This window comes from Nylanderia fulva, unplaced genomic scaffold (assembly GCF_048542155.1).
Source record: "Nylanderia fulva isolate GAGA-0341 unplaced genomic scaffold, ASM4854215v1 Scaffold28, whole genome shotgun sequence".
Taxonomy (NCBI): Eukaryota; Metazoa; Arthropoda; class Insecta; order Hymenoptera; family Formicidae; genus Nylanderia; species Nylanderia fulva.
The window spans coordinates 2,439,370-2,464,343 of NW_028190347.1; the positions used below are offsets into that span (position 1 = coordinate 2,439,370).

Here is a 24,974-nt window from a genome sequence, read left to right on the forward strand (position 1 = left end):
TTATTTTATGAAAGAAAAAAAATATATATGTCAAATTATATAACAAATTATATGTTAAATTATATATTCTTTTTTAACTTTGTTCCTTTTTTGAAAAATGCAATATTGTAGATATTAATAATTTTTTTAAGCTTTTTTTCAATGTTAGATTAATTTAATTAAAATTAATTTATTATTTTTTACAAAATAATATTATATATATATATGTTTTGAGTATTTTCTTTTTTTATGAATAAAAAAAAGAAAATAAACAGTTCCCTCTCAGTTTAACAGTCATGCGATTGGATGTTGAATCCTTTTCCATATGAGCAATTAGCAGTACTTGCTAAAAATTAATGACAAACGAAATGTCAGTTTTGACCACGGTCTTACATACCGTGGTTCTGACAAAAAAGAAATTGATTATATATATTTAATTTATTGTCGTATTTTGTATTTAGAATTATATTAAAATTTAGTTCAAGAATTGCTGTTCACAGTGAAATTTGAAATACCGATCAAATACACCGAAAATACTGGAGATATGTATTTTCATGATCTACAATTGTATCAAAATGTTCCATGCGGAGAGATAATGTTAAATGAACTGCAGGAAATATGTCAGACACGGCTTAAAGGTAATTTAATTCACAATTTATCTATTATATGTACGTATATGGAAATGTCATATATCACATTTCCATATAATTAATATATATTAATATAAATTTTCGCCCATATATACAATTAATGGAAAAATGTATTTTTGTTTATAGTTCTTACTTTGGTAGAGCGTATACATTTACAAAAATTGACAATGTCTGTGTCGCAACGCAAGGTTACCTTGGTCAATGAATTGTACAAGGAAGGATTAGATGAATTTGCAAGACTGATTAATAGTGCTGAATGTAAATCACATACAAATGAGGATATATGTATCAGAAGAAGAGATCATATATCTCATTTTGTATTAAGATCTGTAGTTGCCTTCAATATACTCAAGAAACGTTGGTTTTTTAAGCAAGAAACACGATTGTTCAAATGGAGATTTTCTTCATTAAATAACGAAGGAGTCAAGCAGTTTATGTGCATTAATGGCTTTAATTTTACGCCTGTATGTCATATCATTTAAAATTTGCTACTTCTCCAATTTTTTGAATGAATAGTATTCTATTTCACTTTCAGATTAGTCAAAATCAAAAAGAAGAACTCAAGGAATATCTTCAAATGTCTTCTCCATATGTTAATAACATTGACAATACACAATTTTACAAAGTGCCTTTCTCTCATGTAACTAGTTTAGTTAAAAAGCGTAAAATTTTTGTTATGTATGGTGAAGCTTTTGTACCTGAAGAAGAAATAGCATTTATGTTTGTTCCATACTTTAAGAGAATTCTAATATCAAGTTTTGAAGTAAGTATTTGTGAAGTTCAAAAATAATTATTACAAATCTGCTATTACTATTCTCTGTTCTATGTTATTACATTCTAGGCCGCACGTGAAAATAGAGCTAATTTATACAATGACGAAAGATTCACTCGCATTTTTGCCAATTTAGAAAATAATATTCATATTGAGAATACTATACTAGTACAAGATCAAGAAGTGCGACAATATGTTTCACTTAATCAGTTGGATAAGGTAAATTCATATGCATTGTTTGTTAATTATTGATAATTTTACCACTAATAAAATAACATAATAATTAACATGTTAAACGTTCTTATAAACGGCGATTGCTTTGTTATAGCTTTCAGAAACCTCTTATCCTCTCTGCATGAGAGTGCTCCATAAAGCATTAAGGAAGAATCATCATCTTACACATGGTGGTAGAATACAGTATTGTTTGTTTCTGAAGGGAATAGGAATTTCTTTATCTGATGCAATGATTCTATGGAAGAATGAGTTTACAAAAATAATGGACGAGGCTACATTTAACAAAGAGCACAGTTATCAAGTAAGATTTGCCTTTGGACAGGAAGGTAGTCGACGAGATTATCAACCCTATACATGTATAAAAATTATGGAATCGATTGTTGGACCCAGAGATTATCACGGATGTCCTTTTAAACATATGGTGCAGGATGTACTTGAAGATGAACTTGCTAACTGTGGTTTTAATGCATTAGGTAAGTATATACTAGATATTAATTTATATATAAACACAATTTTTGTTTCAACTGTTCTAATTAACATTTATAATAATCTAGAGAAATCAACAATAATAAACTTATCGAAGAATGGCCAATATTCTGCAGCATGTAACAAGTATTACGAAATCAAACATAATTGTTTTAATGACACTCTGTTCAAACATCCAAATATATATTTTAATGAAAGTGTAAAACATCATACCTCCCATCATTATGGTAAGATTCCATTATCTTTTCACATATCAAATAATTTATTATAGTATAAAACTTAATGTTGCGTTAAAATTAAAGGTCTGGATATGGAAACAGAAGATATATATTAATTATTATATAAAACAAAAATATCTGAAGCAACAGGAACTATCGTAAATTATATTTCATATCAACAAAGAAAGAATAGACAGCAATTTTTATAAACATCTAATTATAAATATATAATAAATGCTGATTTCTTTCAAATTAAAACATTACAAATGTTTTTCAAGACAGATAAGTATTTTGGTGAATTTTTAGCAATGTAATTTTTCAGTTTATCTCTTCTCATCTTAATTATAATAAAAAAGAACAATCATATAAACATTTATTAACAATAAAAAATAGTAAGTTATTTTCAATTCATATAAAGGTTTATAATATATTTTTAGTTTATTTGACAGTTCATATATTTAAATAGTTTTCAAATTTATGAAAAAATGTGAAACAGTACAAAATGTGCATCAATATATTCATGCAATATTTTGTTTAGTTAATGTATACTTTAATAATAAATTTTCTTTATAATTAAATTGATTAGATTTAAGAACGCGATTAATCTAACGATATAATGTGTAATTTTTTTTTAACAAAATAATAGGCTCTTAACAAAAAGATAGAAAACATAACATCAAAAAATATTGCCACGATATAACACAGTACAATTTACTATGTTCCATGACTTTTATTCTGTAGATTGCTGCGGCGATACGTAAGTACCGAATGGTATATGTATGTACATTTAAATGATAGAGAAGTAACGAGCAATATTTATGTACAAGTACACCGAATTATAAACATTTAACACTCGTCGTACCTTACACATTATTACCTTAGTCAATTCATAACGTTGTACCGTTGTCTCGTTAAATGCTATTTTTTAAGCAAAGCTACATAATTTAAGAGCATGGGAAATTTTTGGCACAGTTTGTTATCTTAATGAAAACAGGATCCAAAGGGTTTCCGCGTTAAACGAATTCTAAACATAAGCTTATCAACAGAAATACGGAAGAAATGCTTATAAACCTCGTAATAATATTTTCAACAGTCATTATATGCCAAATGCAAGTTTCTCAATCTATAATATTCGATGTCTGACGTTGTGTCGAAATGATATGTGCTGTATGTAACACCAAGTCGAGTCCACGCAAATTTATCATTTAAAACGAGTGCGTGCGCAAAATTTAAGTAATATATGACGTTACAACCTGTATTAATTTAATGCAACCGATATAATACTGGCTTCTCATACACATATACAATAGAGAAACCGCCATGCAATTTCAAAAGCGGGGTGTGTATTATAAATTTAATAGTAGCAATGGTTTATGCAATGCGTATATTACAATTCTTTTTTTTTTTAACAAAATTAAAATAGTTTTTATTTTTTATGTTCACGCGCATATGAACAGCCACCCCTGTATACATTATATATTAGAGAAACTAGGACTGTGTGTACTTTCCACTCTTCTGAAAATGCAATTCACTCATTCATACATTATTTTTACACGTGCTCATATTCTTCTTTGCACAAACTTTTTTTTTATATAGAAATAAAATATGTTAGTGGGCACATCCATAAAATCATCATTTAACAAACAGGTCAAATTATATAAAGTCTTATATTCTTTTTATCATTTACGCGTATAAATATTGTTAAATATGTATATTAAAAATTTACTACATATCTCACGATTATTTTACACAGAATTTGTTATTCTATCCCGATAATGACATAAGTTGTTTCATCTTTTTTTTTCTTGTTTAATGGAGACGGACTTCTCTGGTATCTGAAGAGCTAATTAGGATTCAACAAAGTGTGATCCCTAACGCTCCTCCCACTTATCAAATCATTCACTTTATCGGCAATGAAGATACAGACACAGAAAAAAAAGAAAACGAAAAGGATGACGTTGGATTAATATCGCTTTCTTTATGAGGGTGAAAAGTCGTAGTGTCATTGTATAAAAATCTAAACTGACCTTAAACGTGTACTAAAAAATATTGCTTCTGTCAAGCGAGAGGGCCGATTTATCGGTGATGGTTCCAATAAAGGTTGACCTCTGTGCGCTCGGGATATACTTTCGTTGACGTCTCCACGACTCGTTAATTCGGATCGTCAGTCAGACCTTATTTTTGACGTAATGGACACATTTTGCTGCTATGCATTTGGAATCTATTTTTTTCTTTCATTAACTAAATCGATTACGGAATACGACAGAACACTTGCATGTTAGTACGTTTTTGTGTAAAATGCAAGTTTGCTACTATCATAAGATTCCGAATGCTGAAGGAAGAATCAGAAAAACAAAGATTCATCGTATATATTTACTCTGCTTCATATAAATTCACACAATGAACCGTTTGTTAGCGAAAATGTCGATGGACCGACTTTCTTGCCGAAAGTGAATGCTATGTGTATATATATATACACACACATATATATACAAACATACATATATATGTATGTATATATACTGTCAATCGCAAAATAATTCGTGTACACACACACACACACACACACACACACATCACTGATAGCGATTTATCCAGATGTACAATTGCCTGATGTAGCCTGTTTGTTGCGGTAAGTTCCAAAAATAACGGCGATCCCACGGCGATATATAATTAAAAAAAGCCAGCTTCACGTTTAGCGTTCATAATTCAACGCTTACGTTAAGCGCGACCTATAAACTTGCGTCGATCACGGAAGAATTCAGACGGATATCTCATAAACGGTACTGTACATTCTTTCCTCGTTGGAGCGCGAGATACGCAGACTGCTCGGCGGCTCTCTCATAATCTCCGTCCAGCCGCAAGATGGCGCGGAGACGGAAAAGCTGGGCTATACGGATATTTCGTAGTTCATATCGTATACGCTCGCCCGGTCCGGGGTCGGTGTCGTCGGCCTCTGCGACGATCTCGGATCGTTAGGCGCCGAGACCATCTCCATCGAGTCAGTCATCTCGAGGGCTCTGACGAAAGACATTGGTCGGCGTCGTGCGTCTCCCGTCGAAGTCGGTGTCGTGGGTGTCGCCATCGTAGTTGTCTTGCGCTTGATCTGCGGCGACTGATGCGGCGGGAAGACTGGCACTCCACCTCTAATAGCTGGGTGATACGCCGCCCTGGGTGCGTTCGCGGTGGTATACGGCTGAGTCGTCGGGCTTGTGGGATTCGAGCGATAATAGTCGTAGGGCGGGAGCGGTCGTTGAGAGGGCGACTGATGGGACGCACCGCTCACCACTCCTCCGCCTACGGCAGAAGGATAGCTGCCGGGCGAATTGTCCTTCCACATGTAAACACCGCGCTGTGGCGAACCAGCCAGCTCGCGGATGTTGTCGACCGTTGTATTGTTGGTTCTCGAGTACGGATGATCGGTTCCTTGTCGCACGAGCTCACTTTCCGAGAGGTAACGCCGCTGCGGACTGTAACCGGTGACGACGGCACCGGTAACGCTTATCCCTTGCGTATTGTTTCCCTGTTGTACGTCATAATACGTCGGCGCCTCATTCACACCTATGAAATCCGGCCGACGAACCTGTGTCGGTGTACCTGGGTTTGATCTGCAAACAGATACGGCGGATCTTAGGTCTCTCCGAGATCTCCTCGAAAACGCAAGATGCTTTTCGAGTAACTCGACAAATGCACAGTACAGTGAACCAAGATGAATATGCGAGTGCTTTGAGCATTGTAGCCATACAAATACGGCTCTGGCGAGACATACAGGAGAGAGAGCAGCGCATCATTCCTGTTAAAAAATTAGCATCTATTCAAGAAACGTAAAAAATAGCGAATCTAGGAAATATATATGTGTTTGTGTATGTATGTATGTGTGTGTCAATGCGTGTACGTGTAAAACAGTGTGTATATATTTCTATAACCATGTTTTTCTATATATACAAAGATATAATATATGCAAGAAAGCATAATTGTAAACTACGGTATGTCCTCGTAGGATGAAGTTCGTGTTTACCTGCAGTAGGTTGCAACATGATGGTAGAAAGCAGCTCCTTGCAGTTACCACCCCCTGCAGTGGGACACAAACTTATCTATATACCATATATCTTGTAGTATATACATGCAGAGACTAATCCTCTACAATATTATTGTAAGCTACATTGCGCAATTTTCCTTTTCGACACGTTCCTTCGTCATTCGGAAGGTGAGAACAGTGGTAAACAGAAGAGGAGAAAGAAGAGCAAGAGTGAGGTGTTTGACAGTTAGGAACATGAGGACACCTTGACAAAACAGGCCGACATCGTATCGAAGGGTAATAGCAAAGAGGAATATCGTAAGAGGAATATCATTTATCTTGTATATTGGCAGCGTGCTCAAGAGATGCAATGTAACTATTACTAGTGTGGCGCTTCCCTCTTGCTCTCTACATTGAGATAATTTTGTGCAATGTGAAAATCGCGATATATCGCAAAAATCGAGATACGTATAATAATTAAAAGTATAGTACATCAGAGAAATTGTAATGCAATTATTCAAATATTTCAAGAGCCGATCAAGTATAAGCACTCAATTAAAAAAAAGAAAGAAAAACAACTTCATTATCTTTGTATCACATGTAAATATGTTTACATTACGATTAGAATACATTTTTTCAGGCTATATAAATCGATATATATATATATATATATATATATATATATAAATATATATATATATATATATATATATATATATATATATACACTTTGTTCTCTTTCAGATGCATAAAGTATAATGTACCTTCGTATAGGACTGGATATGGCAAGTGGAGTGGGTACTCCAATAGCTTTGATGCGTTGTTGCATCGTCGGACTGGCGCCACCCGGACCTTGACCACGTTGGGGAACTGTGGCTGGCGAACCACTCGTCTCCGGTGATAATGGATCGGGTGTATGACTTCGAGATCCGTTCATCCCTCTGTAAACACGAGTAACATGAGTATCGTGAAAAAGCGTTTCGCATACAATAATGCTGCCATCAAGAATCGGCAAAAATTAAGAATAAATTATTTGATTATTTAATTATTTATCAGAAAAAAATATTATGTAATTATCGATTAATCAGTAATCAAAGTCAAAAATTATTTGATTTTAGTTCCTAAAAATTTTCGAAATTCAATCGTCTAACAGATGACGACTAACTTTGAAAAAAAAAAAAAAAAAGAATACTGACAAAAGCAAATTGTATTTTTAAAAGTATGTAAAATATAATAAATACTTAATAAAATATAATTAAAAAAACTAATTTAATTAATTTTATTAGAGGAATATTGCATTTATTTCTTTTTTCTCTCTGTAATTGCTGTTTTAATTAATTAAATAATCATCTACCCTCAGTGATGAAAAAGTTATTGATGAGTAATCAAATCGCTTTCGACTTTGATTACTGAGTCATGTTATCGTTAATAAAAGCAGAAAATGACTAAAAATAATCGATGATGTCAATCCCTGACTGCCATAATCATCGCACGTACCTTGGCCTCGGATGTGGACTGCCTCTAGGATAATGTATTGGATGGCGAAGCTGTGATGGCGGAGGATGCCTGGGAGATTCATTGTTCTCCACAGGTGGCAGGAAGAAATTGCTTTTGGAACCGTGTCTTTGTAACGGAGGCGTAGGTTCGCAATCAGCGGACTGAGACGCCGTCGGTTCCATATCCGTATCCGATCCATCTCGTCCAGGAGATAACTGCAAAGAGAAAACCCAATGTTATCCATTTTATCTCAGGAAATAAACAAGAATTTTCTCAAACACAAATAAATTATAATAGATACATTACACATTTTCTATGAACATTAGGATCAATTTGTGGAATGGATGGGATATGTGTAAACCATTGAAGGTCAGTAAACACATTTCAGAACTCTGGACTGAATGGAACTGATAGAGGAGGTATCATCGTTGTAACTCATACTCTACAGATATCATAAAAGAGATGTATAAAAATGTTTATATATTATAATAATTTTATAGTAAAACATCAAAATATAATATATATAATACTAGAAAGCGCTAATTCTATAAGAAATAACTTGCGAACGAAGTTGCTCAAAAATACATTTACTAACAATAGTTTACCAACACTATATTACTAGCCATGCTTAAATACATGCTTAAAAACTGCATATAAGCAGAAGAGTGCTTAGAATATAGGCTTTTAAAATTCGTCCGTGTGTCTGTAATTATGTTAATAAATAATAAGAAAGTACACGAATTACGGTGATAATATTTAGTTCAAATTTAAGCATTCTGAATTAAAGTCATCTTGTACATAGAGTAAGAAGACAAGCGAAACTGCACTAGCTCTTACCTTATTGTAAGCATTTGAACTGGCATTTCTAACACCATTGCTGCTATCCATGTAGGTCTTTACCTGGTTCTCACTGCCTATAGTAGATATCTCTGATGCACAAGCTCCACGTCGCTTTCCTGAATATTTGTCAGGCTTAAGTAAACTACAAAACATACAGAGAAAATTGCATTATAATAAAGTAACTTTTATACAAATAGTTAATTTTACAATACCTTGGCTCCTTGCAATACCTTGGGTATTGTGGTCCAAATTGTGTGTAACAGCAGTTGCGCAGACAACCACGTGAAAAAGGATTGTAGCCCCCATTAAATTTGCCTGTTACCTGCTCATTAGTGGTTCGCCCTCTAGACACGAGGACTACGTGAAATCCAGTCAGTCCAAAGATTGGAATGAATAAGAGCACTACCACTCCCATAAGCACGAGTCTGTACTAAAGTTAAGGATCTCATAAAATCTATATTAGATTCGCATATAATTTTTACAATCTCTTTATAAATTATCTTTTATGTAAAGGATACGCAATAATAGTATTAACTTCACCCAGCTGCTGTTTGTGTTCCAGTACATAATATAAACAAAGCCCAAATATACTGATCATATGAAGACTGAGCGATAGAAGAAAAAAGAAGAAGTATCTATAATTCCTCCTACCGATGCAGTTGTTTACCCATGGGCAGTGATGGTCAAATGTCTGAAAAAAAAAATATATATATATATATATATACCTATAGTTTATAAAATCATTTATTTCTCGATAGATGTTAACGAAAGAATTAATATACCTCGATACAATGATTACAAACACTGCAATGTGAGCAACGTGGAGGTCGATAAAACTTGCAGGTGACGCACCACTTCATACGTACAGTAATGCCATTGATCTCGACGCTCTTATACAAAGGAGCTCGAAAGTCATCCTCCCGTTCTTCGTCAGGAGGTGCTTTAAAAAAGCAAATAAAAAAAATGACTCCATCATTTGACACATATGGTAACACACTCTATATAGATACATCAAATACAGCTCGTCCTGAATTCCACCGTACCTTTTGGTATAACACCGGGATCCATAAACGTCGCTAGTGAGAAGTTTATCACCACGAAGAAGGTGATGACTCCTTGCAGAGCCGGTACCCACAAACCCCATCGATAGACATAATAGTTCGAACACCTGCGTGAACATAAACGTACGTGATGTAAACTGATACTCTCGGCGAGAAGATGAAGAAAAAAAAGGAGAAACAAAACGAGAGGAAAAAAAATAGGCGCGGAGAGGCTCCCATATCGGAACGATCCCTCAAGACGTGCTCTCGCGCGAATCGACAACTTACGGGAAGATGAAGAAGAGTGCCGTGGCGCCGAGTAGGACCGTCCACGCGAACGTAGCTGGCAGATACCTTGTCTTCACGTCGCATTTCGGCATCCTGCACGCCTCCACGATCTGCGATCACCACGATTAGCGCGAATTATTAATGGACAGGATGATTTCTGCTAGCGGGAAACATGGCCGCGTCCACATCGCTTTATTTGCGACTCGTCGTCCGAGCCGAGCCGTGCCGAGCACGGCCACGCGCAGCCGTCTAGCTGCCCTCCGAACGTCCGCGACACATGGGTCCGTCACTCGCGCGTCATTCCGGCAAAAACATCCGCGGCGTTATTAATATTTAAACACGGCTCTCCAGTACACAACGGATCTCCGAGCATACCACCTCAGTGACATACATATATAGCAGTGCATTTCGCTCTCTCTCTCTCTCACTCCTTCGCCGAACCTCGCGCGACAGCGCGCGTGTCAATCTCCCCCTCCACCCCCCGGAAAAGATATCAGATTCTTCACTGTGACTTTAAGTCGCGTTCGCACGTAAGGCGCATTCCACAATTGCTTGAAAACGCTCCGGTTGACAGTTGCGGATTGGCCAATCGGAGCGAAGCGACTTGACAGCTGATTGGTTAATTCGCAATTGTCAAAAAAAGCTTTCTTCTCCTTTTGAATAAACACTGAAATTTATTTGCATATTTAATATAAACAAATGAAAATAATGAAATTAAATATAAAAAATTAAGAAAAGGCAAATTTTGCTTCATCAAAATTATAGTATAAATAAAATTATAATTTCTTCGGTCCCGATTCGATAGGATCTGGTTGGGCATGCGCAAGAAGAACGGCTCGAATACTGTGCTTCACTTCCGTTTCGCGGGTAAATTCTTCATAATAATCGGTAGATGGTCCGGTTACTATCGAATTGTACATATAATTCAGCGAGAATTACGTAAAAATCCAAGTACTGATAAAAGTTGTTCTGAAAAGGATTGAGAAGAAAACATGCATGTATTAAAACGCGGTAATTTAATAAATACATTTACATACACTATGATCTAATGAAGCTTTGTCACACACACATATTCATTGTTTTTTTGTCTTTAAACACTTTCTTTTATTTATTGTTAGATGGACGTAAAGAACCTGTTCATTTCGATAAAATTACTGCAAGAATCGAGACATTATGTTATAGTTTGGATATGAATTATGTGGATCCGGTAAGTATGTATATGTATGTACATATTATACAAATAATTTGATATAATTTTTGTTTTTTATAAATTAATGTAAGATTTTCTTGAGGAGTTTGCAACATTGATAAATCTAATAGAATATGCAAAATTATGTATCAACCTGAACAAATATTTTATTATAATTTTATATTTCAGTCTGCGATTGCGCTTCGTGTTATAACTGATTTGTATTCTGGAGTAACTACAGTTGAATTGGATAACTTAGCAGCTGAAATTGCAGCAAGTATGATAAATCAACATCCAGATTACACAACTTTGGCAGCTAGAATTGCCATATCTAATCTGCATAAAGAAACAAAAAAGATTTTTAGTGGTAAAAAATTTGTTAATATTGTTTATTGATATATAATCTATTATTTATTATATAATCATTTATTAATCGTACTAATATTTATTATATCATGCAGAAGTGATGGCTGATTTGTATTATGCAAAAAGCTCCGTTACAAACAAATGTAAACCTATAATTAGTGAAAAGTATCATAAAATTATCCAAAGCAATGCAGACAAATTGAATTCTGCAATAATATACGACAGAGATTTCAACTATAGTTATACTACATTTAAAATGTTGGAAACTAAACACTTATTAAAACTAAATGGAAAGGTTGTTGAAAGACCACAGCATATGCTGATGCGAGTTGCTGTAGCTATTCATGGTGAACACGTCGATAAAGCTATTGAAACATACAATTTTCTATCAAAACAATATTTTATACATACTGCACAAACATTGGATACTGCATGTACCACTAAACAACAAATGGCTAGGTGATTATTATTATTTTTTTTTTTTTAAGAAGCAGTTTTATTAGACGTTATATAATGTTATTCAATGTGAATTATATTTTTACAGCTCATTTCTATTGACAATGTCTGGGGACAGTATAGATGGAATATTGGATACATTACAAAGATCTGCTATTCTTTGTCATCATAATGGTGAGATAGGATTTAATGTACATTGTATTCGAGCAAAAAATACTCCTATAAGAGGCACTGGAGGAGTATCAAATGGATTGGTACCTATGTTAAAAGCATACAATACAACTATTGCAACTGTTTCTAAAATTGATAAAAATCAAGAACAAATTACTGTATATTTAGAACCATGGCATGCTGATATCTTTGAGTTTTTGGATCTTAAAAGAAATATTGGTTATTATTTTTTGTTATTTCCTTTTTTTAAGTATATATTTTTCTTAACACATTTATATTTTATAAATAACTATTATAGGTGAGGAGAAACTGAGGGCTAAAGATATGTCTTATGCATTGTGGACTCCAGACTTATTCATGCAACGTGTTTTTAGTGATGGTGATTGGAATCTGATGTGTCCACACGAATGTCCTGAATTAATTGAAGCATATGGTGAAGAATTTGAAACTTTATATACTAAGTAAATATATATATAATATACTATAATCTTAATAATACTTAAATTATACAAAATTTATATAATTTACAAAATAAATATGTATTTAGATATGAAAAAGAAGGACGTTCTCGAAAGCGGATTAAAGCCAGGGATTTGTGGCTTCTTATCATTAATATACAAATTGAAACAGGATCACCATATATAGTTTTTAAAGATCATTGTAATCGTAAATCGAATCACCAAAATCTGGGCACAATTAAATGCAGTAGTTTCTCCACTGAGTTTGTTCAGTATTCAAGTTCTGATGAGATTGCTATGTGTAATACAGCTTCAATCGCTGTCAATATGTTTGTGAATTCAACTAAAAGAATTTTTGATTTTTATAAACTTAAAGAAATTGTAAAAATTGTCACTTACAATTTGGATAAAATAATTGATGCTAACTTTTATCCTCTCCCAGAAACAAAATTGTCTTGTGAGAAGCATAGATCTATTGGTAAGTATTTGTATGTATAATATATTTTTATATATGATTTTGTTTAAAGGAAATTTATTTGTTTTGAAAACATTAGGTATCAGTGTACAAGGATTAGCGGATGCATTTATCTTAATGAGATATCCATTTGAAAGTAAAGAAGCTCGTGAACTCAATATCAAAATTTTTGAGACTCTCTATTATGGTGCTCTAGAAGCTAGTTGCGAAATAGCTATCGAGAAAGGTCCTTATGAATCATATGAAGATAGTCCCGTTAGTAAAGGTGTAGGTATTTAGTCAAGAAAAATGTTATCTCTGAGTATTAATTTTATATAAAGATTATTCATATAAACCATATAACTTTGCTTTTTTTTCATAGATTTTGCAGTATGATATGTGGAATGTAAAACCAACAGATTTATGGGACTGGGATACATTAAAGGCAAAGATTGCAAAACATGGAGTGCGCAATTCTTTATTAATAGCGCAAACGTCAGATGCATTTATGGCACAAATGTTAGAAAATAATGTATCAGTTGAGCCATACACAAGCAACTTATATGTGATACATGCATTATCTAAACAGTTCCGAACTGTTAAGCCACGTTTATTGCGAGATTTAATTGAAAAAGGTCTTTGGGATGAAAACATGAGTAATAAAATCATTAATAATGGCGGAACTATACAGGTAAATAGTCATTATTTAATTTAATTATCTTACAAAGTGATGATTCCATGCTTTATATATATATATATATATATATCTTTAAAAAAATCAATATATTAAAATAAACTTTTCTCATTTCTGTTCGTAGAATATCAATGGTATTCCAGACGAATTAAAATTACTCTATAAAACGTCTTGGGAAATGCCACAAAAAATTATTTGTAATATGGCTGCTCTTCGTGGACCTTTTATCGATCAATCACAATGTTTAACTATTCACATGACTGATCCATTAGAAAAGCTTACATCTATGCATTATCATGCTTGGGAAATCGTAAATATACATATGTATTATTTGTTAATTAAGCATTAATGTTAAATGTCTTGTACATTTTTATTTATTCACAGGGCTTGAAATCCAGCATGTGCCATCTCATAACCAAATCGGATTTGCAGTAGAATAAAATAATAAAAAGATAATAAAATCAAATAAATTCAGATAAAAAGCATAAAATATATATCGAAGAGTAAAATAAGACATAATACAAGAATTTTCTTACATAAAAATAAACAAAAATTGTTTTTATAAAAAAAAATGTAATATTTAAACATTTTTTGATTAATATAATTATATAGATAGATAATATTATATGCTATATGCAATTAGTACATGTAAAAAATATATGCTTTGCGGTATATAAACTTAGTTCTAATATTTCATTTACAATAAACCTTTATAATAAAAATTTCTATTTTTATTTATATAAATTTCCTAATATTAATCGCTATCTCGCGTGGAACAAAATTGTTCGCTAAATGGAATTTTTTTCTTTAAATTTTCGCATTGCGATTGATCGGCTATTTTACATACATTTATATGCCTATGTTCGTAAATACGCCTAAATTAAAACTTTGCAATATATATTATAATTACATTAGAGTAAGTTGAAATTGGCTGGCGTCTATTTTTTAATGCGTATTTAAATCACGCGCGTATTTAAATTTCGATAAAGGCAAATCGGAAAAAAAACTCGCGAAAAAAGATGTGTGTGCAAAGTTTGTGACATCGATATTAAACATTTATTTCGTGAAGATGCATTATACGCACATATATGTATAAAGAGATGATGTATTCTTTGAAAAGAAATGTAATAATAGAGCAATATATAATTAAAATATATATAATTAAAATATAACACGAGATGTCTCACTTACGTATCTCTTTGATTTCGAGTTGTAATTAATGTTGCTTTGATCAAAGTATTCTTTGCGTTGCGCTTTATAATTACGTTTCACATGTTTCAATGCGTTTAATGTTACCGCACAATACTGTATAATTAAAGAATTTTTGTACAATATCTAATTATCGTAGAGAGAGAAAGAGATCGTGCGTCATCGCCGTAGAGTTAGCAGAGGAATTGAATATTTTTTAATTATTTTATATTATATAATTTAGGAATCATTTAGGGAAGTTAAGAAAACTATTTTAACATTTAGGAAATAATAGTTTTCTTGTTAATAACAAAATTTTATCGAGTATCAAGTTAGCAGATAATAATATATGTAATATTAATATTATGCTCGAATGGAATCGATTAAAATATAAATCATTTGGGAATAACATTTATTCATTATTTTTATTTTGGAAACGACCCTTTTTCTAATTTAAATAAATTTGTACATTATAAAAAATGCATTATGCATTATGCATAAGGAATTAATTCCTGTACATTATAAAAAATGCATTATGCGTTAGGGTGCATTTTCATGTGACGCTTTGACGCTGGATTTCAGCGTCACATGAAGATGCACCCATTTTTTTATCTTTGAGAGAGAAGCATCTCTTTCTTTTTCTTTCTGAAAATTTTTGAAAAATCGTTTTCTAATCAAGAATATGTGTAACACAGCATGTCATTTACATGTGTGTGTGAAAATATTTTAATAATGACATATACATATTTATAAATTAAAGAAAAAAATCATGTGCGATTGATTTTATCGATAGTAAAAATAAATATTTGTCAGTTTGTACGTGGTGTTCATACAAGATTTGTATGCGCTCTTAGTTTCTCGCAATAAAATATACTAATTTAATTAGTAAATTAAAAATGACCTTACGATATAAAAAAGTCCGGAAAAATCTTGAATTTTATGTAAATAATTATAAATTTCATCAACCATTTCAAATTCTTATTGATGGCACATTTGCGTTCGCAGCATTACAGGTTAGCTTCTCCACATGTATATATACAAAGTTTTCAACTTGCTCTATTAAATTTTAATTTTAAATTTATATTTTATTTGTTATTTTTATATTTTGTATGTTTTATTATTTTTTCAGAATAAATTCAACATACAAGAGCAATTTAAAATATACTTTCAGTCTCACTTAAAACTGCTAACAACACCATGCATTATTTCTGAAACTGAAAAACTTGGTGTGTTCTCTGCAAAAGTTAATGGTGCTACACAAATAGTGAAACAATATCCTATACATAAATGTGGACATGAGAAGAAACCAATAAGTGGTTCAAACTGTTTACTACATATGATAGGAAAAGATAATAGTTCAAGGTATACAGCTATGAATTTTTATATATTAAATATATATCATGAATTTTATATATATATATATATATATATATATATATATATATGATACAATTAGAAAGTAATATACTTTTATAATGTTATCTTATAATTGTTATAGATATATTATTGCAACACAAGATCGTAAGCTTCAAAATAAGTTGAGGCTAATTCCAGGAGTTCCTTTAATTTATTTACATGGAAAAACACCTACATTAGAATCTCCTTCAGAAGCAAGTTGTAAATATGCAGAAGTTATGCAAAAAGATTTGGGTATGACTATGTGGCAAAAAGAAAATGTAAAAGTATTACAAAAGCAAGCAGGAATTATACAAGAGAGGGACGATAAATTAAAGAAAAGGAAAAAAAAGGGAGGACCAAATCCACTTAGTTGTTTGAAAAAAAAGAAAAAACCAGAAACAATATCAAGTAAGAAGGGTACAAAATCTGGTAAAATCAAAAAAAGAAAGATTAAAATAGCATCACACATTAAAGAGGCTTTAGTAACAGAATTGAAGAATAAACGTGGGGAATAAAACTGTATACAAATCATGTAAGTTTTGAATAATCCGTGAATAGAATATGCAGGAAGTAAAAATGTTTAAAAAACTGTGATAATTAAAAAAAAGAAAGTTTTTATATGTAAGGTACTATATTTGTATCTGTGTTCATTAAAAAAAAAAAAAAAAAATTTATTAAAAAATTTGTTCCAAATAAAAATATACCCTATCTTTATTATACAAAAAATAAACATGTTAGAAACATAAAAGTTATGAAAATTCGTGAAAGAAAAAACTTGTGTTATAGATAAGAATTAGAAATGTTACTTATATTTAATATATAATAATTTACAACGCATTTGATTTTATTTCTCACTAAAGAAAGAATAACAATGTGCATAGTTCTAAAGAAATTTAAGATCAATATTATTTAAACATGAAAAATACAATAACAATATAAAAAAAATCGGACAAAGAAATTCAATATAGAAAGAATGTAAAATATCTTTTAGTACATTGAACAATATTGTATATCAAAAAGTGTCATTCTCTTAGGATATATCTAAATATATACATATAGATATAATCTGGAATTAGGAATATTCCATGTAGACTATAAAAATGTTGAAAAGTAATCTATTCAATTTAAGTGACACAGTATTATTTACATTCATTTTTTAAGAATTTTTAAACAGATCTTTAGAGAAATTTTTAAAACTATATATATAAGATAATTGTAGTTAAAAAGTGACAGATCTACATTTTGTTAGGATTAAAACATTTCTTAAAAAATTTTTTTAAAGGGCTTTGTGTTTTAAAAATTAATTATTATTAATAAAATTTAACAAAAATCCTTATATATATTTTAATGTAAATTTCTTGGCTTTTAAAAAATTAAAATTCAAAATAATATATAATTTTTGTTGTTGTTTATTTTAATATAATCATTTAACAAATTAATATAAAATGTTCAAGTTAAGAAGAAAATTTAACATATTACAATCCAAGAAATGATATTCAGGTCAATATGATCAAAACCTTGAAGTTCACAGTTTTCTCATTATTTTACTTACAGATAGATCTGCCACTATAATAAATATAATGCAATATTTTTATAAGATATATTTGAATTAAATTAAATGTAAGTAAAACAAAGAAAAAGAATCAAATTTTATCATTCAATTAAACACTATAATTATTGTTATATTTCATTATTTAATTAAAAAAATATAATTATTACATTTATATTTATTTCAATATAGACTTTTAAATTCACAAATTGCTAGTCATAAAAAAATATAATTTTGCAGACAAAAAAATCTATTTATAAATGACTTAAACGAAAAAATCTTTCAAAGTTAGATGATTTAATTAAAAAACTTTACAACCGTATATATAAGTATGACTAAATATAACAAGTCCATTCACGAGTGAAATTCATGTGTTATATTTAAGGTCAGAGTTTATGAAATATGAAGAAATACTTTATATCTAATTTCTTTTACTGTCAGCTTATAAGTGAAATGTCATTTTTACATTACACATCATAGATATAGGATCTTTTATGCAGAGAACAAAAATTTTAAAAAAATTTTTTTATTGACATTAATACTGAATATTTTTCTAGTATTAGTCTATCGTCAAATAAACAATATTTTACATTCAACTTAAAACATTTCTTTTTTATATTTTTGCTTCTAGAATCAAATTAGGCAGTTTATTAAAAAACTTTTTAAAAAGTTTTCACTGTAAAGCATTTAAACAAATAAAATGAATAACATAATTTACTGCATATTACATGCATGTACATATTCTAAGTAAAATAAAATCGAATTTGAATGTACTTTGATAAAATAGCAAGCATGTTAATAAATTCATTAGAGATTATATTTGTTCTGCATTTTATGTAACTGCCAGTCTTAGAAATGACTTCTGTAAATATTGCTTTTAGACAAAAGTAATCTTTAAACAGAACATACAAAATCATATATTTGTATAATCTCACAAACGTGATGGTCAAGGATGTTGATTTAATAGTGCACGCGCAGCCATGGCAAGCATTTTCATGCGACGCGTCGATCGATGATTCGGATTATTTGCTACAAACGTAGCCAATTGATTTTGCAGAGTTATTAGCACAGTGCCCATATGTTCTCGTGTTACGGGATCAGTTGGATCTAAATTTAATATTGCTTCTTCTAGCCACCTGTGTGTATAATATATAAAAATATAATTCTTGTTTATATTTTGCCATTTTGCAAATAGGACAAAAAATATTCCTTTTTATGTTATAATCTGTATAATCTAAACTGAAAAATAAAAATAAAGAAAAATAATTACCTATGTTTAAGTTCCGTACGATGTCCTAAGTCAGCAGATAATTGTTGTACAAGAGAAAGAATCACAGGTTGTTGCAAAATGCATCTAGAACCTTGTCCCTGAGCTCCTGCACACGAAAATACTCTCGAAGGCTCCGTTTTTTCGCACACTAGTACTACCAATCCTAAATCGCTTGCACTTAAAGCCTGTTGGAAAGCGGCATTAAATTGACCTCTTTGAAGAAGAGACATGACACGTGCTTGAGCATCAGCTACAGCAGCTACAGGTATAGCAGGTGTCGTAGCTCTTGATCTGTAAGTTTGAAAAACATATAATAAAATTTTTATCTGCATCTAGTAATTTTAAACTTCGAATTTGTGATATATTTTTTTACCGTGCACTAGAAATTTCAGTAAGCTGCTGGCTCAAATTTTCCCGTATAGAATCACGAATTGCTCGAATGGTATTATCTTGTGTTGTCGTCAAAGTTCTATTTAGTTCAGTCTGTAATTCTTCACGTACTAATATTGATAAAGCTTCACTTAATTGTTCATTACGACGCTGACATTGTTTATCGACAATAGCGTCGATATGTTGTAAATCTATAAAGAAATATTATGTATATAATATCACACACAATATAATACATGAAAGTACTGATTAGTCTCATAATGATGATAAAATATATAGGCTACTTACATTCGTGAGTACCTTTAACAAAGACATCCTGAATTTGCTTAAACATAACTTGGCAAATCTTCTCCATGCCAGGTAAGATAAAACTTGAGAATACTTCTTTAAAAGCAACATCTAAAGCAGGCTTAGCTGCGTTTACAGCTGTCACAGCAAAAGCATCCTTTACTCGCGCACTGTTTATTAATTCAGTTATATTCTTTTGGAAAAGTTCATCCATTTGATTCGCGTCTAATCTCATTTGATGCTTTAAAGGTATTATTGTTTCTTCAATTACACGCGGCAAGGTACTTTCAATTTTTTCTTTGATCGTTGTTTCGAATGTGTTTAGGAATTCATGTTGACGAGCCATTTGACTGTACAGAGTTTGTTCCAGACTCGCATGTTGTTGTTGAGATATTCTCGCTAATGCGGATTCTATTCGTGTAGATGCTGGCGATTCTTCTCGTAATCTGATCACCTCTGTGCGTAATTCTTTTATCTCTTGGCACTGATCTTGAATTATTTCTAAAATAGATTTTAATTTGTTGTTCAATTCGACATAATTGAGATCACTATTTGGTCGCCACGACGTTCCAGTGTCGTCAATTGAAAGGGACATCGTTTTCGGCTCATCTTTTGTCTTTTGCCTTTGTAGATTCTCATCGGGAAATTGTTCCGAGTCTTGCATCGCGTGTACATTAACATCTTTGAGTAAGACCATTGGGATATTAGACCAATCTTGGTCGGCGTTTGTTTTTATTTCAGATTTGCTATCAATTTCATTCTCTTCGTCCGGTTTAGTAAGAGACAAAATTTCTCTTACTTCTCTAGAAGGGCTGCTACCGCAACTAGCAGGGGCTTGTTCCTCTATCTCAGTTTTTACAAGTGGCGGATCAGACACGTTCAATGCTTGCACTGCTTGTGCAAGAGAAGGACTACCGGATAAAACTTTCCCTAATTCCGGGCTTTCAGAATTAGATTCCAGTTCGTTATTCTCTTTTTTTGCAGGTGAACTGAACGCATCGGGTGTCATTAGATTTAAGCCAGTAGTATTATGATTAATCGTTGCTTCAATTGTAGTAGATAAAGAGCGTTCTCTCTCACAATTCTCATCGGAAATGCCATTGTGAGTGACAGTTCCCATATCCGGCAAATCTTCGGAATAATCCAGCAAATCATGAGTAAGTGTATCTATAAGATAATTGCCACTTGCTTGCGAGGCAGGTTTGAAGGCAATGTGACACTCTTGTAAAGACTTCGGTTGGACTAGATACATATAAATGACAAGTTGTTCATCGTTTTCATCGATCTCTTCACATGTACATAGATCCTCCAATGATTCGCCAGTCGATCGAATCTTACGTTGATCGGCATCAACAATTCCGAAACTTAAAATTGGATATGGCAGGAGAAATTCTGATACCGTACTTATGCATGCTAATGCTTCACCTTTGTCTTTTGAAAGACTTAATATATATAAAATTTTATTATAAATATCTGATAGGAATAGATATCCAGCACTAAGATCTAAGCCTGCTTTCAGTACTGGCATTTTACCAGTAGAAGGATTTGGAGCAAATTTTATTGTTTGTAAACAAGTCCATAGTTCACATGACCATACTTTCAGTTCTGAATTATTGTCACATCCTGTCACAGCAAACCTCCAAAACTGAACGCTGAAAAAATAAATAATTTCTTTTAATTAAAAGTTTCTTTAATGGATGGTTCTATGCATGTTAAATCGAGTTAACATTTTTAAAATACTCACTCAGGTTGATAATTTTTATGATCGTCAAGGAAAAATAGGCAGGAGATAGGTCGTCCTCCATGAGGTTTCCATTGATGTAAGCAACGTGGTTGTGGTTGGCCATTGTGTGAATTATTATGGAGGAAGACTTGGAAGAATTTTACCTCTCCATCTGTACTAGCTGTTGCTAATGCAGTACCATCTGGACTAAGCGTTGCTTCAACAATTGTTCCTGAATGTTGATCAATTTCCATCATCCCTCCACTCTCTTTAACAGCTGGATTTTTTGCCTATGATATAAGAAAGTGGATAAGAATATTTTCTAATTGTACATATTTCACTTAAAACTGTGATCAAACTATGTATTTAAATATACCTCTACTGATCTAAATTTTGATGCCACCATTGCAACTGACCATAATTCAACTTTGGAACCACGAGTGAGAACCAATAATTTTGATACTTCATCTCCATCAGTGGCATCATCTTCTGGTATGTATGGACACCAGATTACTCGATGACTAGTTGGAGAGTCATCATCCGCATCTACTTGTAATACTAAACTGCATAATAATTCAGATGGTGTTGGTTCAATTGTATGTATAAAAAGAGATCCTGTACAGTCAATACACGCAAGAATTGCATTTGAAACATGGGCGAAGGCAAGATCTTGAATAGCACCACGCATTCCTCGTAGCAAAGCCCTATGTTCTAACTCCTTGTATACAACACGAACTAACCCACCACCGGTACCAACTAAAAAATAGAAAAAAAAGTATATCTAAGTAGAAGTATATAATAATATAAATTGAATCAAATTGTTTATAGATATATAAACATTCAATTAAAAAACAAATTATAATATTAAGCAGGACATTTTAATTATAAATAATGTATAATCCTACTTCACTACATTAACAAAACAATTACAAATAGCAAATCTGCAATTCTATTAAATGTTATACCTTTTATACCATATGCTAAATATTTTCCAGATACATGAACGGCCAACAACTGGCCAGTATAAAGGTGATGATCCCATGTAAAGTCAACTATATTTTTCAACTTTACTTTTGAGCTACCATGAGAATGATCACCAGGGGAAGGAATAATAGTCACATTTGTGCTGCATAATTCCACTGAATGTTGATCGTCTCGTCCATTGAACTCCCTGCAGAAACAAAATACTAAAATAAGTATTTTTATATAAATCAAATAGTTACAATCATTTTTCTCCATAAATATTAAGAACAGAAAATCGAATATAAATGCAATATATTAATGAAAAAATATGCTGTGATTAATTTTTATATGGAAATTGAAATAACTGAAATACAATATTTTAGATGAAACCAACGGTACATACATTTGAAATATTTTAATTTCTTATAAAATATAATTAAAAATGGTTTAGAAATATATGTAAAAGTTTACAATATCAAGCAGAATAAAGAGACAATTAATCAGATGCAAATTAATAATAAACATATAAATCAGAACAAGTTATTTCTATTATAAACTTTTTTGCAGCAAATGTTAGGATTTTCAGAATTTTAGACAGAATCATCGTCTGATTTCTCTATATTTCTAAAGTCGAATAGAAAAACTAAAGCAATAATGTCCGCTTTTGCCATTCAGTGGCATAAAACTGATACCCCTGTATGTACCACGGTTTCGAAAGCGTGCGCTCGATCTCTCGGAGATGCTTACACTGTCTGCTGATAGTGGAGATGCCTTAAATTAGTCTCCCCGGTTTTGCTCATATCGCCAGCCGCGTTCCTGCGAAAATAACGAATTGTTGAATGTCTGAGAAACTTGCAACACGCCCGGCACGTCCAAGCGATTCCTAACCTCAATCGGTGTAATCGGTACGTGTAACGTGACCCATCGTTGCGATTCGCTATTACATTTTACACATACAATTACATACGAGATCGCTTTTACACGCACCTCTCAGGCATAAATGCCGCTCGTTCGGGACGAATATATGTATATACGATCAGTCGACGAGCAGCCGTGTATTCATCACCGGTATGACGTTGAAAACGATATTAGTACGCGCGTACTAAATCAAATTTCGATCAATTTCAACGAAAGTGAAACGTCAGGCATCAGCGAAGCGTGGAGAGCGATCAAGTGTTGCTTGCGAGATTTGAGAATTGAGAATGAATTCGGTTATCCACACGTTCCGATGCATATCTGAACAGTCCACATTACAACATTATTGCGAGAAAAAATCCTGCACGCTGATTGACTGTCCGATAGTGACTTTCTAGGGACTTGGAAAGCAGCAGCCAATCAGCGCGCTAGACGCGAAGCGTCCTCCCTACTTTTGTTATACGTGAAGCGCCAAACATTTTCGAATATTCATACACGATTAATACACAATTTTATATTCCTTCGTGGCGTTGACAGACTTTATTTACGTAAGTAAGGAAGTAATTAATTTTATTCCGACAAAATTGCCAAAATTTCTGTGTATGTACAGCGCGGAGAAATTACTCGAAGTGCTTGAAAGAATTACGATACGTATTGCTGATTCTCGCGCACGCGAGATTCGAAATAACGAGTCGCAAGATGGCTGAAAGAGCCCAAACGCGAAAGGCGCGCAAAAGTACTTCGTCGTCGTTTGGAGGATTTAGATGCGGTTCTAACGCGATTGCTGTCCCGAAAAGCGGTACGTCTACTAATTATTACTTTAATTAAAGATTTTCAATATGTGTAATGTTCTTCTTGCGCTCTATACGGAGAGTTTACTGTTTGTTTCAGGCGACTAACATATATTATGGTTGGAGACGCTTCGTTATCTGCACCGTGCTCGAATTAATCGAGTAATCCTCGGCATGTAAGTGTTATAATACGAAAGATATTCTCTCTCAATTTATAATTTGTGTATACATCTGAATCTTTATCGATATTTGAGCGTGTTATCTTTGAAATATACGGATGAAAGAGACTCACACATATATATACATATACATAATACATACATACATACATACATACATACATACATACATATATACATATATACATCCCAGATAGCACCATGTCCAAAATGCACCCATAAGACATCTTTAAGATGTTTTCAAGATGTCTTTGGGATATCATATCATAAGATTTCTTAAAGATGCCTTAAAGATTTCTTAATGATGACTTATGTGTGCATTTTAGACATGGTGCTATCTGGGATACATATACATACATACATACATACATATATACATACATACGTACATATATACATATATATACACATATATGTATATATATAACGTAAATATATATATTATATATAAATATATTTATACTATAATTTATATACACTATACTAAATATATATTTTTCACTTAATTAA

General features: G+C 32.0%; 5 protein-coding genes and 1 long non-coding RNA gene across 8 annotated transcripts; 4 read left to right on the plus strand and 2 right to left on the minus strand.

The window, feature by feature from the left end:
* Window positions 1-66: 66 nt before the first annotated feature.
* Window positions 67-3,194, plus strand: LOC114937614 (DNA primase large subunit). Its single transcript, XM_029311130.2, has 7 exons — window positions 67-617; window positions 756-1,093; window positions 1,165-1,392; window positions 1,471-1,620; window positions 1,730-2,108; window positions 2,190-2,348; window positions 2,424-3,194. Exons 1-7 carry the CDS (start codon window positions 524-526, stop codon window positions 2,453-2,455), a joined length of 1,380 nt encoding a protein of 459 aa, XP_029166963.1. The 5' UTR covers window positions 67-523; the 3' UTR covers window positions 2,456-3,194.
* Window positions 3,016-10,471, minus strand: Zdhhc8 (zinc finger DHHC-type containing 8). Of its 2 annotated transcripts, none has more exons than XM_029311129.2 (9): window positions 10,023-10,471; window positions 9,738-9,862; window positions 9,477-9,634; window positions 9,213-9,385; window positions 8,925-9,119; window positions 8,692-8,836; window positions 7,855-8,069; window positions 7,122-7,298; window positions 3,016-5,947 (listed from the first exon to the last, which is right to left on the minus strand). In XM_029311129.2, exons 1-9 carry the CDS (start codon window positions 10,112-10,114, stop codon window positions 5,230-5,232), a joined length of 1,998 nt encoding a protein of 665 aa, XP_029166962.1. In that variant the 5' UTR covers window positions 10,115-10,471; the 3' UTR covers window positions 3,016-5,229. The 2 variants fall into 2 exon arrangements, with proteins under 2 accessions (XP_029166962.1, XP_029166961.1); XM_029311128.2 differs by having other exon boundaries at window positions 8,907-9,119.
* On the plus strand, window positions 5,170-7,546 carry LOC146722744 (uncharacterized). The gene is made up of 2 exons (XR_014924976.1): window positions 5,170-6,654; window positions 7,102-7,546. It is a non-coding gene; the product is annotated as an uncharacterized LOC146722744 (long non-coding RNA).
* A 385-nt stretch (window positions 10,472-10,856) lies between the features above and the next one.
* Window positions 10,857-14,532, plus strand: LOC114937620 (ribonucleoside-diphosphate reductase large subunit-like). Its single transcript, XM_029311157.2, has 11 exons — window positions 10,857-11,033; window positions 11,141-11,229; window positions 11,401-11,578; window positions 11,673-12,036; window positions 12,122-12,423; window positions 12,503-12,665; window positions 12,752-13,140; window positions 13,217-13,404; window positions 13,499-13,807; window positions 13,935-14,120; window positions 14,195-14,532. Exons 1-11 carry the CDS (start codon window positions 11,015-11,017, stop codon window positions 14,243-14,245), a joined length of 2,238 nt encoding a protein of 745 aa, XP_029166990.2. The 5' UTR covers window positions 10,857-11,014; the 3' UTR covers window positions 14,246-14,532.
* Window positions 14,533-15,612: 1,080 nt separating this feature from the next.
* On the plus strand, window positions 15,613-17,079 carry LOC114937621 (rRNA-processing protein UTP23 homolog). Its single transcript, XM_029311158.2, has 3 exons — window positions 15,613-16,011; window positions 16,128-16,360; window positions 16,497-17,079. The coding sequence occupies exons 1-3, from the start codon at window positions 15,895-15,897 to the stop codon at window positions 16,909-16,911; spliced, it is 765 nt and encodes a 254-aa protein (XP_029166991.2). The 5' UTR covers window positions 15,613-15,894; the 3' UTR covers window positions 16,912-17,079.
* Window positions 17,080-17,789: 710 nt separating this feature from the next.
* Window positions 17,790-23,810, minus strand: Ge-1 (Enhancer of mRNA-decapping protein 4 homolog Ge-1). Of its 2 annotated transcripts, none has more exons than XM_029311155.2 (9): window positions 23,567-23,810; window positions 23,327-23,395; window positions 22,582-22,787; window positions 21,993-22,372; window positions 21,638-21,906; window positions 19,894-21,545; window positions 19,589-19,796; window positions 19,216-19,506; window positions 17,790-19,081 (listed from the first exon to the last, which is right to left on the minus strand). In XM_029311155.2, exons 1-9 carry the CDS (start codon window positions 23,575-23,577, stop codon window positions 18,892-18,894), a joined length of 3,276 nt encoding a protein of 1,091 aa, XP_029166988.2. In that variant the 5' UTR covers window positions 23,578-23,810; the 3' UTR covers window positions 17,790-18,891. The 2 variants fall into 2 exon arrangements, with proteins under 2 accessions (XP_029166988.2, XP_029166989.2); XM_029311156.2 differs by lacking the exon at window positions 23,567-23,810 and adding an exon at window positions 23,468-23,560.
* Between the last annotated feature and the right edge of the window lie 1,164 nt (window positions 23,811-24,974).

Excerpts from the sequence above, each read along its gene's own strand:
- LOC114937614 (XM_029311130.2), top strand. The coding sequence starts at position 524 with ATGTATTTTCATGATCTACAATTGTATCAAAATGTTCCATGCGGAGAG. Across the intron at positions 2,109-2,189 it reads CTGTGGTTTTAATGCATTAG|AGAAATCAACAATAATAAAC; the intron begins GTAAGTATATAC and ends ATAATAATCTAG. Across the intron at positions 2,349-2,423 it reads TCATACCTCCCATCATTATG|GTCTGGATATGGAAACAGAA; the intron begins GTAAGATTCCAT and ends TTAAAATTAAAG.
- Zdhhc8 (XM_029311128.2), bottom strand. The coding sequence starts at position 10,114 with ATGCCGAAATGCGACGTGAAGACAAGGTATCTGCCAGCTACGTTCGCG. Across the intron at positions 9,863-10,022 it reads GCACTCTTCTTCATCTTCCC|GTGTTCGAACTATTATGTCT; the intron begins GTAAGTTGTCGA and ends ATGTTCACGCAG. Across the intron at positions 9,120-9,212 it reads GAAGTTAATACTATTATTGC|ACTCGTGCTTATGGGAGTGG; the intron begins GTATCCTTTACA and ends ACTTTAGTACAG.
- LOC114937620 (XM_029311157.2), top strand. Across the intron at positions 11,230-11,400 it reads ATATGAATTATGTGGATCCG|TCTGCGATTGCGCTTCGTGT; the intron begins GTAAGTATGTAT and ends TTTATATTTCAG. Across the intron at positions 12,424-12,502 it reads GGATCTTAAAAGAAATATTG|GTGAGGAGAAACTGAGGGCT; the intron begins GTTATTATTTTT and ends TAACTATTATAG.
- LOC114937621 (XM_029311158.2), top strand. The coding sequence starts at position 15,895 with ATGACCTTACGATATAAAAAAGTCCGGAAAAATCTTGAATTTTATGTA. Across the intron at positions 16,012-16,127 it reads TTGCGTTCGCAGCATTACAG|AATAAATTCAACATACAAGA; the intron begins GTTAGCTTCTCC and ends TTATTTTTTCAG. Across the intron at positions 16,361-16,496 it reads GGAAAAGATAATAGTTCAAG|ATATATTATTGCAACACAAG; the intron begins GTATACAGCTAT and ends TAATTGTTATAG.
- Ge-1 (XM_029311155.2), bottom strand. Across the intron at positions 19,797-19,893 it reads TGTTAAAGGTACTCACGAAT|ATTTACAACATATCGACGCT; the intron begins GTAAGTAGCCTA and ends ATTTCTTTATAG. Across the intron at positions 19,082-19,215 it reads CGTACGGAACTTAAACATAG|GTGGCTAGAAGAAGCAATAT; the intron begins GTAATTATTTTT and ends TTATACACACAG.